The sequence below is a fragment of the Pipistrellus kuhlii genome, unplaced genomic scaffold (genome assembly GCF_014108245.1).
Source record: "Pipistrellus kuhlii isolate mPipKuh1 unplaced genomic scaffold, mPipKuh1.p scaffold_m20_p_3, whole genome shotgun sequence".
NCBI classification, from domain to species: Eukaryota; Metazoa; Chordata; class Mammalia; order Chiroptera; family Vespertilionidae; genus Pipistrellus; species Pipistrellus kuhlii.
In genome coordinates, this window is record NW_023425529.1 from 25631030 (window position 1) to 25646373 (window position 15344).

At 36.3% G+C, this 15344-nt stretch overlaps 1 protein-coding gene across 4 annotated transcripts in view; it reads right to left on the bottom strand.

Moving 5' to 3' along the window:
- The window catches only part of ABCC9 (ATP binding cassette subfamily C member 9), a 109026-nt gene extending 94021 nt beyond the window's left edge, over positions 1–15005 (bottom strand). For 3 of the 4 annotated variants that reach the window (XM_045587831.1, XM_045587830.1, XM_036457006.2), the window contains exons 1-5: positions 14684–15005; positions 14213–14316; positions 10962–11123; positions 7042–7183; positions 2496–2617 (exon numbers count right to left, since the gene is read on the bottom strand). In XM_045587831.1, coding sequence (XP_045443787.1) covers positions 2496–2617; positions 7042–7183; positions 10962–11103 — 406 coding nt within the window. In that variant the 5' untranslated portion in view covers positions 11104–11123; positions 14213–14316; positions 14684–15005. Of the gene's footprint in view, positions 1–2495; positions 2618–7041; positions 7184–10961; positions 11124–14212; positions 14317–14450; positions 14608–14683 lie in introns of those variants that run through there. The other variant, XM_045587829.1, reaches the window with a different exon arrangement.
- Positions 15006–15344: the final 339 nt, after the last annotated feature.

Consider the following 15344-nt stretch of genomic DNA (forward strand, 5'->3'; position numbering starts at 1 on the left):
ACATCACTAGACCTTAGGGAAATGCAAATTAAACCCACAATGTGTTATTAGTAAATGTCCACCAGCATGGCTAAATTACAAAATTAAGATCATCCAATGATGGGGAGCAAGTGAACAACTGGAATTCCCACACATTATTAGTGCGATTGTAAAATAAGCCACTTTGGGAAAAGATCTTGTGGCTTCTTACAAATATAAACATTTTCCTACTACCCTATGCCCTAGCGATTTCACTCATAGGTATATGTCCAAGAGAAATAAAACAAAGAGAAATAAATAAAATAAAATAAAGGCTTGCACATGAATGTTTATAGCTGCTTTCCTCCCCCCTGCCCCATGATAGCCAAAACAGGAAACAGTCCAGGTATATATCAACAAGAGTATGAAAAACTCAGGTATATTTATACAGTGGATTACCCACAGTTACAAGAACAAAATACTATTGTAATTGATACCACAATATGAATGAGCCTCAAAAAATCATGCTGAGAGGAAGAAGTCTTACACAAGAGTTTAAGCTATATGATTCAATTTATATGAAGTTCTAGAGCAGTCAAAACTAATCTATGGTGGGGAGAAAATCAGAGTAGGTGTTGCTTTTGTGGAAATGAAAATAAGGATTGAATGGAAGGGGCACCGGAGAACTTTTACTGATGATGGCAATGTTCTATGTAATTATAGGCTTACACAGGCATGTATACATTTAGCAAATAAAGATTTTTGTACTTCAGTATGTAAATTTTATCTCACAAAGATAACTGTAAAGAAGTGTTTAAATTTTAGTTAACGATATGCATGCTGAAATCATCAGGGGATGATGCATATTAATGTCTGCAACTTTATTTTTTGCAACTTACTTTAAATACACCAAAAGTAAGATGTACTGATCATTGAAGAGGGACACAGAAAGATGTAGATATTTGATAAAATAGAAAAAAATATATAAATTGAAAAATATAAAAAGTTGATATATGAGTATTTGCATAATTCTTTCAACTCTGTATGTTTGATAATGATAATAATAAAATGTTGGGTCAAAATTACTACGTTTGTGATCTTAAAATAAGTGTGATCTTTATAGGTCCAAATATTACTTTCCTAAACTAAGGAGAAAGTTAGACTATTTTTTACCTCTTCCTGAACTATGATCAAATTATGCCTGGTATCTACATAAGAATTACAGTCAAATTCAGATCACATTTCCTTCAATGTAAAAAAAAAAAAAAGTATGGTTTATTTTTTAATTTCTTTATTGATTAAAGTGTTACATATGTGTCCTTATTCTCCCATTACCCTCTCTTATACTCCCCCCCATGTCCTTACCCTCCTGTTGTCTGTGTCCATTGGTTAGGCTTATATGCATACATATAGGTCCTTTGTTTGATCTGTTCCCCTTACCCCCACTCAAAATGTGTGGTTTCATTATTACTTTCCTTAATTTCTCTATCAGTCAATGTTATGTTTCTTATATATAATCAAATGAAATTTATGAACCTTATAAAACTGTAAGTGTTCATTCACACCCAAACACATACAACTCTGTCTATAATTTTAGGAGATTCTCAGGTCCCTGAAACCCACCCATGATCCACGCTCTATATCTTCCTCTTAGTTCTGTTTATGAAAGTGCACAACCAGGAATGCTAAGATGGGTCAGAATATTGTATATAACTAATTGGGATGACATGTCATTTCAGTCTAAGGAAAAAGTAGAGAACATTTTAGACAGCCTCTGATTTTTACAGGACTGGGAGGCAAGAGAAGCCGAAAAGATGATGTTAGGCATGACGAGGGGCTGTGCTTCCTCCTGCGCGTCCCACCATGGAGATGGAGCCCACAACGCGCCCCACAGTGGACATTGCCCTGACCCATTGCCCTGGCCAGGAATCAAACTGTGACCTCCTGATTCATAGGTCAAGGCTCTACTGTTGAGTCACACTGGCCAGGCATGACAGCATCGTTTTCAGCATGCTATGAAGGATACTCTGCCACACAGAGCCCCCCAGTTCCTTGGCAGCAATTCTAGGAAGTGTGGCACTCCCACAGTATCAATGAAAGGCTTGAACCTTCTGAAAATGCCTCAGGGCTCCAAGCCAAAGGCAGAAACATATGGAACCAGATGAGATGACCAGATGTATGGGACCATACAGTGCCAGAGCTCCTCACAAGAGCTGCGATTCTTAGAATACAGCTTCTGCAAGCCAGAAGCCCAGCACATCTCCTCCGTTTTCCTCCTGCCTCTCACTAACCCCTCATGAGGGGTGTTCAGTGGAGAACAGAAGCCTTGGGGATAGGATGTTTTCACAGCCTAAAGCAATTCAATTTATAATATCTTCCCTTCCACCTTTATTGGGAGACTACAGAAGAATGCAACATTGTAGTTTTCCCATGTCTAATTCTTCCCAATCCCAACCCACGCTGATAGCAGTTTCTATGAGAAAAAGGGAAAACAAATAGTAATTTCGGGGAGAAGGCGGACACTTGGTCATACTTACCTAAAAGTAATTTAGGAAAATTTGATGTCTCAATGTTATGATAATACACTATTGATGTTGTAGTGGCAACAAATCCCATCACTGCTGGCATGAAGAGGTGGAGGTGGCGCGACGCCAGCCGTCTGTGGAGAGCGGGACAGTGTCAGTGTCTACAGCTGATGGCTCCAGATAGCCTCTTATTTTGATCCCAATTTCCTCATTAACACTCTCTTTTAGCAATCAGAGACTTAAAATACAGAATACAGGAGTAGTTGCCAAGAGAACATATAAGGAAGATTATATTGAGGGGACATAAACCTATTGAAAGGATCTACCTTAACATGAATAAACACAGCTAAACAAGACCTTAAAATGTAAACTATATATATAGATATAACTGCTCCAAAGCTAAAGGGAAGACCTGCTGAAATATTTTAACACCTACAGCAAGTAAAAACAATCCAATAAAATAAACTCTAATGTATGTGAAAAGTATGTTTATTTTTTGATAGTTTTTCTAACCTTTGCAGAGATTTCTCCTTTTTCATTAACTCATTGAATACATACATGTCAGCTGGTCCAGACACTGTATTGGATTCTGGGATGCAAGAGGACACAAGACAAGTTACAGTGTCTGTGGTCACACAATTTAGAGTTTAAGGAGGATAATAATAGTATATAGGAAGTTACAACTCAGGTGAAGGGACTGTGAGCACACACAGAGCTAGCATCTATGACGGAGGAAGCTTTGTAAAAACAAAATAGACTTCTGAATGGAAACTTTACGAATAAGAAATTAGTACCCAGAGGAAGAGAGAGGAGGAAAATTCCAGGCAGAGGGTCTAGATAAGATCTAGAGTACTGCAGACAATTCAGTATGATTGCAAGGAGAGGAGGCTTTGTTCCGGAGACAACAGAGACCTTTGGGTGGATCAGAAACACGACAGGACAGATTTGCATGGCAGACAGCCCTCGACTCCTTTTGCAATAGCAATGCCACACAATGAAACACTTATATTTTCTCAAATACATAAATATTTTAGTACACAAGCAGTATAGAAAAGAAAATAGCTTGTTTGAGAGTGAGGGAAAGAGAAACATTTTGAAAAGTCACTTCAGAAGAGCTATGGTTGGCAATAGAAACTGAAATACAGAAAGGAATCCACTTGTCAGGAAAGCGGTAGAACAGCACTTTAAAATTAGGGGACAGAAATGTGCAAATACATAGAAGCATGAAGAAGCATCAACATTTAAATAATGAGATAGGATAAAGGGCTTTGCATGCTACATAAGGAGCTAGAATCTAATCTTGCAAAAGACTGAAATATTTTAATAGGTAAGTGGTACAGTCAGATTTAAGTTTTAGACAGATCAATCTGTTAGTAATGGGAATAATGGAGTTGAGAGGTAGTGTTCAGGTTTGAGGTGAGGGGAAAGACTTGGAAGGAAAGAAAGCAGTTGGCAAAGTATTGGTATAGGCCAGGTGAGGGATGAAGAAGCCCTGACTTAAGATTTGGCAGCAGAAACATGGAGGAAATAATACATTTGTAAAATATTAACGTTAAAATGGACAGGACTATAATAGTGTTACAGAATGAGGCTGAGGGTGAAGGAGATGTAGAGAATAATTCCCACGGTGCCGAAGTGGATGGTGGTGTAAACAAATAAGATTTTAAGAAGATGAACAAACTGGAGAGAGGAACCCAATAAGTTTCAGCAGGAGTGTGTAGACCAATAAACATGCAAAGCAAGTTGTCCAATAGGCAAGTGTATGTAGAGATTTGTAACATGAGCAGTGAGGAATTTGGAATCATTAGTATAGACATATTAATGAAAGTGTGATAGCATAAAAACTGGCTTCAGAGCAACCCACCACTTTTGAAGTAGTTGAAAGTGTTCAAAGAGAAAAAGTAGGAAATAAATACTTCATCAGAAATTAGGAAATACTTCTAATACTCTTTAATTATTGATCAAAAGAAAGAATTTCACAAATCACTTAATATTTAGGATATTTTAAAATAATCATACTAGCTATGAAAGCATACAAAATGTTGTAAAAACTATACTCGGAAACATTCAGTAATAAATAATTATAATGAAGCAAATAGTCAATTAAAGAAGTTTAAAAAAGAATGATAAAACATTATTAAGGGAAGCAATAATAAAGGATGAATAAAGACAGCAGTAGCTACTGTAAGGTTTTACATGTACTGTACCATTTATTTGTGTCTTTTAACCATACAAGTTTTTAATTAGGATTATTATCATATTGTTAGTGCTCTACTTACAAAGCTATCTGGTTAGCAAGCGGTTTCCACAACCTTAATCTTTCCCTTAAGCTCTATTATTTTTAGAGTGTGATTCACAGATCTCAGTTTTCTGTGGTAGTGTATGCATCTCAGAGCAGAAAATCTTTAGTCAGAAAGTTAGGAAGAAAATTTAAAAAGTGCACATCATGGGGGACAAAAGAATAATTTCAAAGAAAGAGAAAATTATTTTTAAAAGTCCCAAAGGAAAACATAATAATAGTGAAGATTTTAATACACATTTTTAGCATATAATGGATTAAATAATATAAAAACAATAAAGGTAACAGGACTTTAATAATCCAATCAGTAAACTCAATAAATTTTCCATCTCCTATAAAGAATATGTATCAAGTATTTTACTATTATGAAAGTATTAGTAAGTCCTCAGAAGTAATCATTTAATAAATTGCATGCTCTTATAATAAACCTATCAAGTTAGACTAAATAGCAAACTAAAAATGATTCCTAGACCTAGGAGAGTATCTATACTGGAATCATAAATTATTTACATAGAAATAAAAAATAAAACACATTACAAATATCATCGCAACATAAGGATATTTCAAAAGAAAAATCAATAGCTTTAATATCTGTATTACTATAAAAATCAGTTATTCAATTAGGAAGGTCTTTGCATTGTTTTGCTAATTATAATGAGCATACATGATATTTTAAATAAAACATAGGTCATAAATATTTTGTTTAATAAAATAAAGAAGGAAGGAATGATTAGCTGCATCAGATATAATAACTATGTTAAGGAGAAAAGAGTATACATTAAGATGTTATTAATGTTCATTGGGATTCTTGTGGAAGCAGTTTTCATTATAGGACAAGGCAAGAGTAAACAAACTAAGTCTATGGGTTCAAAAGTAACTGGCAGATGGCTTTGGAGAGGCTTGTATATAAAGGATAAAGGGAAGACAGCTATAGCTGAAGAATGGGAAGATAGGGCAAGATCAAAGGTTACCTCTGCTTGTTTTTAGCATGGATCTCTTGTGCCACTACCACTATAAAACAAGGCCCTGCCATTAGCATATATCCTCATCATTACTAGTTCAGGCTCTCTTCTAAGTCTCTGACATCAACCATGAGGCTGGAAAGAAGAAGTCATCCTTGCCTGTGTGATGTCAGGATTTTAGGAAATATTGGACTAACCAATCTTCCACTTTATAGATACACATAAAAATATGTCATGTCAGTCTACAAATGAACACTAGAATTGGCTGTGCTAATGCAATATAGTACAAACATGCCAGAGTGTTTTAAACAATTATCATTAAGATAACAACAGCCAATTAAGCTTCTAAATGCTTGGAGACACGGCATATCGTAGAGCCTCTGATTTTTCTTTTTATCAGAAACCACGATGTGCACATATATGTAAAGAACTCTCATATGACATTACAAAATAGTTGGCTCTGTGTCAGAAGTTTAGAAGTTTCATTCCTTGTTAATTACAACAGCAAAACATAAACAGATGTCAAGGGAAGTTTTACTAGATAAGAGGAAAATGAATGTTTTTTGAAGCTTTCTTTTTAAAATCTTTAAAGGCCCTTGCATATCAATTCTTCATGAAAGCATAATGTCATAATCAAAACTTTTCTATTATCTAAGTATATTTTCTGTTACTATGTGATAAAAATATCTTCCCTACATGATGTTCAAGTTTATAAATAGAATTCATTATATTCTAACTGCCTGATACAAACTTCTTCCTTTATAAGAATGACAAAATTCCTTAAAAAGTCAGGGTTTTATGACAAACCCTGAATTTAAAATAATTTTGTGCTGTGCCTGGATTTGTAGCTATATCCTAACAGGTTTTTGGACTCCTTTAATGCCTGTCTCATCTATATTTGCTTCTTTACAAGATAAATGGAAACATCTGAGAACTGGTTATACATTTATATGTAAATAAATAGTACTATATGTCATATAGAGCTATATGTCATATAACTACAAATAGCGAAATAAGTGTTTTAAAGGACAGAACTTTCTGTCAGGAACAGAGAAACAGAAAATACGTTGATGCATACAAGCCACAGAGATCTGTACTTGTATTATCAAAGAAATTAAGTAGCAATACAAAAAATATGGTCAACATGCTTGATCATCATAGATACTGGATGGCAGCTGTTGTTCCTAAGTTATAACTGAAAAGTTAGGCCTAAGATGACATGCTCTTAGCTACTACCCTTATCAAACACTCTCTTGTACGCATAGTGTAATCACATTAACTAAGTCAAGTCACTTACGAATCTGAAACTATGCCTTCTGCTATTTCACAAACATGCACAAATAGGAGAGCAAACGTCAGAATCCATCTCAGGTTATGTCCAGGGAAGTGGAGCCATGTGTTGTGATGAATTTGTACTTTCGAGCTTTGACTGCCCCATCCTGAAAAAAAGAAAAAAGTAAAGAGGTAAGTAAAAGGATCCATTATAATCATGGAAATAATTAACATTGTGATATGCTTTGGGAAGTTCATGAAACCTAGTGCTTTCTAGAGAAACAGGGAAAATCCTGATCTATTTTCATTATGTTAAAAAATAATTTCAAAATTATTTTTACAAGACTACCTAGGTTAATGGGTTAACACTTACAGCATTGTTCAGGACCACCACCTCTGAGTGACAGCATAATTATTTCATGCTAATCAGAGCTCTTTCTGACATTTTCTGATTCAAAAGGAAAAAAATTAATGATAATATTAATAAAATAAATTTGTTGTCTAAAATCTCTCAAAACATAGAATCTATGGGAGATTAACAAAAAAGGTCATATGTGGTGATGAAATATAGAACTTGTTAGTTGAGTCAACTCTTAATCATATGCATATCATGTGAGAAAAATGAAAACCTGTGACTGAGCCAGAACTATCGATATTCAACAGTGGTAGAGATATTTTCTCAAAGAAAGCTAAAGTCTTGTTCATTGTGGAGCTTTAAGCAGAATCAATGGTCGGTCTAGCATGGCTCAGTGGTTGAGCATCGCCCTGTGTGAACCAAGAGGTCATAGTTCAGTTGTGGGCTGGATTCCCAGTTAGGAGCATACAGTAGGCAGCCATTCCATGATTCTTTCTCATCATTGATGTTTCTATCTCTCTCTCCCTCTCCTTTCCTCTCTGAAATCAATAAAAATATATTTTTAAAAAGAACAATATAGTTTCACCCTTAGCTCACCATTGAAGAAAAATTTCATTACATTTTAGTAAATTTTGATGTTTTCCCTCAAACAATTAGAGTAATGCCAATTCATATGTGGTATACTAGGAAAAACTCCATGTTGTCTCATTCTGTCACCTTTTTTTTCTGATTTTTTGAATGCAGAGAAGTTCCACATGGGTCAATAATGAATGTATTGGCCACCATGAAAAAAGCTGCAATGAACACAAGGGTGCATATATGTCTTTGCAAATAAATGTTTTTAAATTGGAAACAATTTTGAATAGTTATCAATCGAAGTGTCTATTGATAGATGATAGGATAAAAATGTATGGCACATATATACAATGTAATACTCAGCCATAAGGAAATATGAAATACTGTCATTTGTGACAACATGGATGGACTTTGAGAATACCATGCTAAGTGAAATAAGTTAATAACCATATGATTTCACTCATATGTGGGATAAAACTGAAAGCAACAAATGAACAAACAAGAAAAAAACAAACAAAAATTCATAGACTCAGAAAATAGTGGTTACTAGAGGGAAGGAGGTCAAAGGGGATCAGATATAAGATGATAGAAAATGACTTCACTTTAGATGATGGGCACAGAATACATACAGATTATTTAGCATAGAAATGTACATTTGAAACCTATATAATCTTACTCATCAATGTCACACCAATATATTTAATAAAATAAGTTTAAAAATGAATTTTGTGCCTAAAATATTGCAGGAAGAAATTTCTTTATGAACAAATGGGATCCCTTGAAGCATTCTTTAAAAAGAAAATGGATTCATGTCTTATTTGTTCCCAAATGAAATTACTATTAGATTATTAGTTACAGTTAACATGTTTTACTAGAATTTATGCCATAAAGTCTTACAGGCAAGCCCTGTGTCTTTTTGCAGCACTATAGTTTTCCTTATACTTGATACTACTTTGAGATTTATTTATGTTCTCTCACTAGCTAGCTCAAGTAGCCAATATTAGAGATAGTCTGCATTTTTCTCATTGACAATGTTCACTCCAGTTCCACTTGATTTAAATAACTTTGTGTTTGATGCTAGAAATGCAGATAGGAATAGGAATGTCATAATACTTACTCTAAAGATTGGATGTCAAAAAGAATTATTAATTATAGAATTGCACTTTTAAAAAAAAGATGTTTTAATTTGGACCACATGCCACTCATAATTGTCCTACAAATAATACCACATAAATGACTAGTATTCTGTAAATGGCCACTTTAGTCCCAATATATTGATTTAACATGAAAAACTATGTGTCAAGAGTATGTTGGCATTTGCATGACATGATATGCTTTAGTATAACAGAACTTCCCTTCCAGCCCCAAGAAGAGTTAATTGTTCTAGCAGGTTAATTCCCTGGAAAATTTGTTCCTATATCTATAATTGGACTTACAATGTCGTATATAGCAGTTCTCCCTTATCCTTGAGAGATACCTTCCAAAACTCCCAGTAGATGCATGAAACTGAGGATAGTACCAAATCATATATGTACTGTATTTTCCTACACATACCTATGATAAAGTTTAATTTATAAATTTGGAAAAATACCAGCTGAAACCGGTTTGGCTCAGTGGATAGAGCGTTGGCCTTCGGACTGAAAGGTCCCAGGTTCGATTAGGGTCAAGGGCATGTACCTTGGTTGCGGGCACATCCCCAGTATGTGTGCAGGAGGCAGCTGTTTGAGGTTTCTCTCTCACTGATGTTTCTAACTATCCCTCTCCCTTCCTCTCTGTAAAAAATCAATAAAATATTTTTTTAAAAAAGCAAGAAAAAAACCCACCAGATTAACAAAAATGGCTAATAATAAAATCAATTTTAACAGTACATTGTAATAAAAGTTAAGTGAATGTGTTCTTTTTTCTCTCTCTCAAAATATTTAATTGCTCTCTATTCACCTTTCCACTTAAAAATAAGCATTTTATGACTTCTCTTTGACATATTTGAACTTTCTTACTACTCTTGCACTTTGGGGTCATCATTAAATAATTACTTGAACACAAGCACTGTGATGGTGTGATAGTCACTGAGGTGGCTAAGTAACCGATGGCTGAGAAGCATGGACATCATATGGACACACTGGACAAAAGGATGAACCACATCCCTGGTGGGACAGAATGGGACGACATAAGATTTCATCATGTTACTTAGAACAACATCAATTTAAAAATTGTAAATCATTTATTTCTGGAATTTTCCGTTTAGTATTTTCTGGGTGCAGTTGACCACAGGTAACTAAAATCACAGAAAATGAAACCATAAATAAAGGGGACTATTGTAATCCTTTATCTTAAGTTTGGCACATCTGTTTCACTGGATTATTCCAGTGAATATTCTAGGCAAATACTGTGTTTTAGTCATTTTCCATTCTCTTTACCTAACACAAAGTAAGACTCAACTAATGTTGTTTTTTAAAATATATTTCATTGATTTTTTACAGAGAGGAAGAGAGAGGAATAGAGAGTTAAAAACATCGATTAGAGAGAATCATTGATCAGCTGCCTCTTGCACACCCCCTACTGGGGATGTGCCCGAAACCAAGGTACATGCGCCTGACCGGAATCGAACCTGGGACCTTTCAATCTGCAGGCAGACGCTCTATCCACTGAGCCAAACCGGTTTTGGCAACAAATGGTTTTGATTTATCTCATATCATTATCTTTTTCCTCTTCAAGAAAAACACAAAAACTATTGCTGCTACTTGATGTCCATTTCTAAGATGGCATGTAAATTCTATTCTACCTACAGAATAGTAGGTATAAATAAATAAATAAATAAATAAATAAATAAATAAATAACTGAACACAAAATACTTGCTTGTGTTTTTGTTGTTGTTGTTGTTGTCGTTGTTTTCTTACGGAGTTATATATCACTTCTCATCTTGGAGAAATTAGTCAACATTATACTAAATCTCAGCCATTAATAAGACCTTTTCATAAACATTAGGTGATGTAATAGGGAACAGATTACTTACCAATAAACAAGATTGGGAAAGTGATAAACAACAGGAAGACATGAGGAACTAGGTTGAGGGCATCCACAAAGCAGGTGTTTTGTAAAACACCACTGTCGATATTATATGAAGAAATGTTGTTGCCACAGAATGAAAGGCTCATTTCTTACTTTTTGTTTTACTCTAAAATGAAGATAAACAAGGAGAGCCTCTTATTATTAAATTTTCCACAATAAAATTATAGCCTTAAAAATGTGTTATCTTAAATCCGCGAAAAACCATGCGAAGTTAGTAGAGTTATTCACAATTCACAGAGGAGGATACTGAGGTTCAGACTGGCTGAGTATCTTGCTAACCAGTAGAGTAGCTGGCATCCACACCCAGGTGTACGACTATAAACTATGTTTGTCCAGTTGTGTCACACGGCCTCCAATCTTCTTTTTTTTAAGAAAATAACTCACCTATTCCTATTAAACTATGTAAGATTTTAGCCTCACTGGACTTTGTTTCTTTTCCACGTTTATGTAAGCCTGGATTCTGAGCTACTAGATTAATTAGTAAAGGCTGGCTATGGCTTGAATAACTACAATAATACTATTTTTCTCTCCCCATTCGTTGATTTTTTTTTTTTAATCAATGGTCACAAATAATATTTTTCCCTGGAAAAAAAAATTGTTACATAGAAAAGATTGGCCACAGTAGGTAAATTATTGGAGAAACCAAATTTCAAGCAAAAGTTTTATACAACATTATATAAATAGAACAACTAGTTAGAAAGCCTATGTATTTACAATCTAGTAAAGCTTATTTGGAGTTCCTTTCACATATTATTTTTTTGTTTTGATTAATCATTGATATGTTCTCTAGTTGAGACTTTTTATATCTTTAAAAACTCATACTTAAAAAATTCAAGATAAGGTTATATACATGGCAAATCTTTATCAATGATAAGATTCTAAGCTGAATAAAAGAATTAAAAATAACAAGATCTTTAAAATAACAGGAAAACAGAAATTATGATTTAAAATTATTGATATATTAGGTGTATTTCTGATAAAGATGAGAAAACAGAAAATAAAAAGTAAAAGTAGCTGAAACCAGTTTGGCTCAGTGGTAGAGCGTCAGTCTGCGGACTGAAGGGTCCCGGGTTCTATTCCGGTCAAGGGCATGTACCTTGGTTGCGGGCACATCCCCAGTAGGGGGTGTGCAAGAGGCAACTGGTCGATGTTTCTCTCTCATTGACGTTTATCGCTCTCTATCTCTCTCCCTTCCTCTCTGTAAAAAATCAATAAAATATATATATTTTTAAAAGTAATAGTAGCTAGTAATGAATTTTTAATAGACATCATAAATGAAAACTTTAAGAACACTCTAAATTGAAAGACATGTATAAACTGTTTTATTTATTTCAGCTGGTTTTATAATTTTATCCAAAATGATAATATTCCAATTGGTCACATTTATAAACCTTGACATTTAATCATTACCACTGAGTCAGATGCTAAAGATATAATCTGAACTTGCAAAACATACTTCATTAGCTCTAAGGATAACCTGCGTAGTATTTAATCAGTCCGAAAACCAACCAGTTAAGTAACTTTTGGATAAAAGTGTGTGACTATGGAAAGAAATTATCAGAGAAGTACAACAACCTGAAAAAGTCAAAGAACATTTTCAGTCTTGTACCTGCTATCTGGGAGACTAGGCTATTAAGTAATTAGCTGTAAAAACACTTACAGAAGCTGATCCTGTGCTAGACCATAGGTATCCCTGTGGTCTTAGACTGAAAGCTACATCCATCCCAATAGTTCTTGGTATTACGTAAAGGTTATGGTGTAAATATACAATAACATTATCACATGAAGGTGCATACTTCAGATTGATAAAGCAAAGGCTTTAGAATGCTTTCTTCCTTCTACCATAATCTCTAACCTCAGATTCCTCCTTGCTCCCAACCTGTTCACTATCTCTCATCACATCTCTCCTTTTGCCTTTTCACCTGCCTCCTCTTCCATCCTCTCCTTTTGAATGTGCAGGTGGCACATTCTAATTGCCAGACCCTATTATAACTCAACAGGGACATAAAGAAGGAAGGAATAAACTTATGGTAGAGACATTGAAAATCATTGTGTTTAGCGTAAGAGTTTTTATTCAACCAGGATTTTCAACTAATTCTTAGATCTCCAAATATCATTCAAGGTTTCCCAGCAGAACCCAGGTTAAGTTAGAAAGGGTTTGAGAAGGGTACAAATCACTGCTCTTGATGGCTCAATTCTGACCCCTGACATCTTTCAGCCCCGCCCCTTCTGGATCTGTCTGGTTCAGCTAAGCACTGAGAGACCCAGCATCAAGGAGTAGGGAGAGGGAAGAGAGAGCAGATAAGAAGACATGACATTTCCCTCCTCATCAGCATAAACCCAGGGAAAAATGTTCAAGTAATTATTTAGGACAGCTGATAGAGTTAGAGAACTTGACTAAATGAACTTTAAAGACAAACATCTGAAGTGAAATGTTATTATAAGCATGGTCTGCAGAGAAAAAATAAAGTACTCCTAGATGACCAAACATGATTTCATATCAAGAATTCTACTCTCAGTATTCTTATTCTTTGATTTGCATTCTATGAAGAACCACCCTCAGTAGTTAAAAATTTTGGATTTAGTTGACACGCATAACAAAGTAAGGGAAAACTAGTACTACTCTTCTTCATCCAACAGAGAATGTCAGTTCTAATGTAGTAGCAATCTGAGAATTTGACATGCTGGAAACACCTAAAGAAAACACACTAAAAGCAATATTAAAGCTTTCATTCTTATTTACACAATAACTCACTCTTTAGTTATTCAGAGATTAATTAAATTATGTTATGAGAAAGGAACGTAACATTTTAAATAATTGGCTTAGGACTTCATCCTTATCTAGGGCATTTTCAGGATCGGATCAACTAGTTATGAACACAAATGTAATACCGTCTTGAAGTTATTCAGACGATGGTTCATAAAACATGAGCTCAAATATGTCTGTCTGTTTATATATCTATCTACCTATCTGTCTATAAATGACAGATCTGAGTGGGAAAATCACCACAAAAAAAAAAAAAAAATGACCACCAACTTCTGATTCACTGCCTGAACTGAACGCACGCACTGAAGTTCTATCCCAAACTAAAGCAAATGTTGGCACTGCTCCGCAGATAAGATTCCTTACACAGACACGCCAATGGATTTTTTTTTCATATCCCAAACTAAACAAATAAAGCAACAAATAAATACCTTGGGTATTCGCTTGCCACTGGCGCACTGGCGCTCGCTCCCTTCCACACACCGGCTTCCTACCCTGTCTTTAGGGATAAATTTCAAACCGGAAAGCAGAACTCCTAAAAACAAAGAATAACAGAAATGAAGCAGATAGCGAGCTACTTCGTGAAAACCACAGAAATGGTCTATAAGAGAGAGAGAGAATAATAATAATAATAATAAATAATAATTAATAATAATATTAACTCCTTACACTATCCCTCCGGTGGGTTAAGAAGGAGCCGGTGGTTTTGCAAGAACCGCTGGAAACCTGATCCCCACGCCCTCTCCTCCCGGCCGGCCCGCTCCCTGAGCCTAGAAATAGCCGCCGGGGAGGCAGAGCGCTGGAGGGTGCGCGGGCGCCTTTGGGTTGGCGAAAGAGGAGCTCCAACCCGACGGCTTACCATGTTAGAATGAAATTCGTGTTAAAAACGTGGGCTCACTTACTCCGAAGGCAGGGTTTTCCTCCCCTCTCCGAAGCCCGCAGGGCGCCGCGGCGGAGTATTTTTAGGGTGGTGGGAGATCAGCTGCTGCCTCCTATCGGGTTTCTGAATTGCACAGACTGTTCTGGGCCGGGGCGGACGCAGCCGCTCGGAGGCAGGAAACTGGGCAGCAGCCCCGAGCGCAGCGCAGCGCCTGCGACTGGAGACCCTCCCCACCCCCGCTCGGCCCGCGGAGCCCGGGAGCCGCTGACTTGGGGCGCGCTGTGCCCAGATTTTTTCCCCCCAAAACACAAGGAATACGCGTCCCCCAGGCTTCCTCCGACACCGAAACTGGCACCGTGTGATGCAACGATCCACCGGAGTCTGGTTTTTACGCCTGCCTCCAAGTGCGCAAGGCATTCCCTTGCATTTTTCTCCCCTCCGGGCTCTGTTTGCGCGCCCTTTCCATGAATCACACAAGGAGGCAGATTTGGGGGGTTCACCATGTTGCCCCCCTGAGCAGACCAGGGTAATGAAGGGCTCCTTCCAGGCAGGACAACCGACTGCCGGGGTGTATTGAGTGCGTGCGAAGGTTTTGCAGGAGCCAGGCAGGCTCCGGGGAAAGGATGGCCCCGGCACTTGGAAACCTCGGTGCCCCCTGAGGACCACGGGCCGCGCTACCCTCC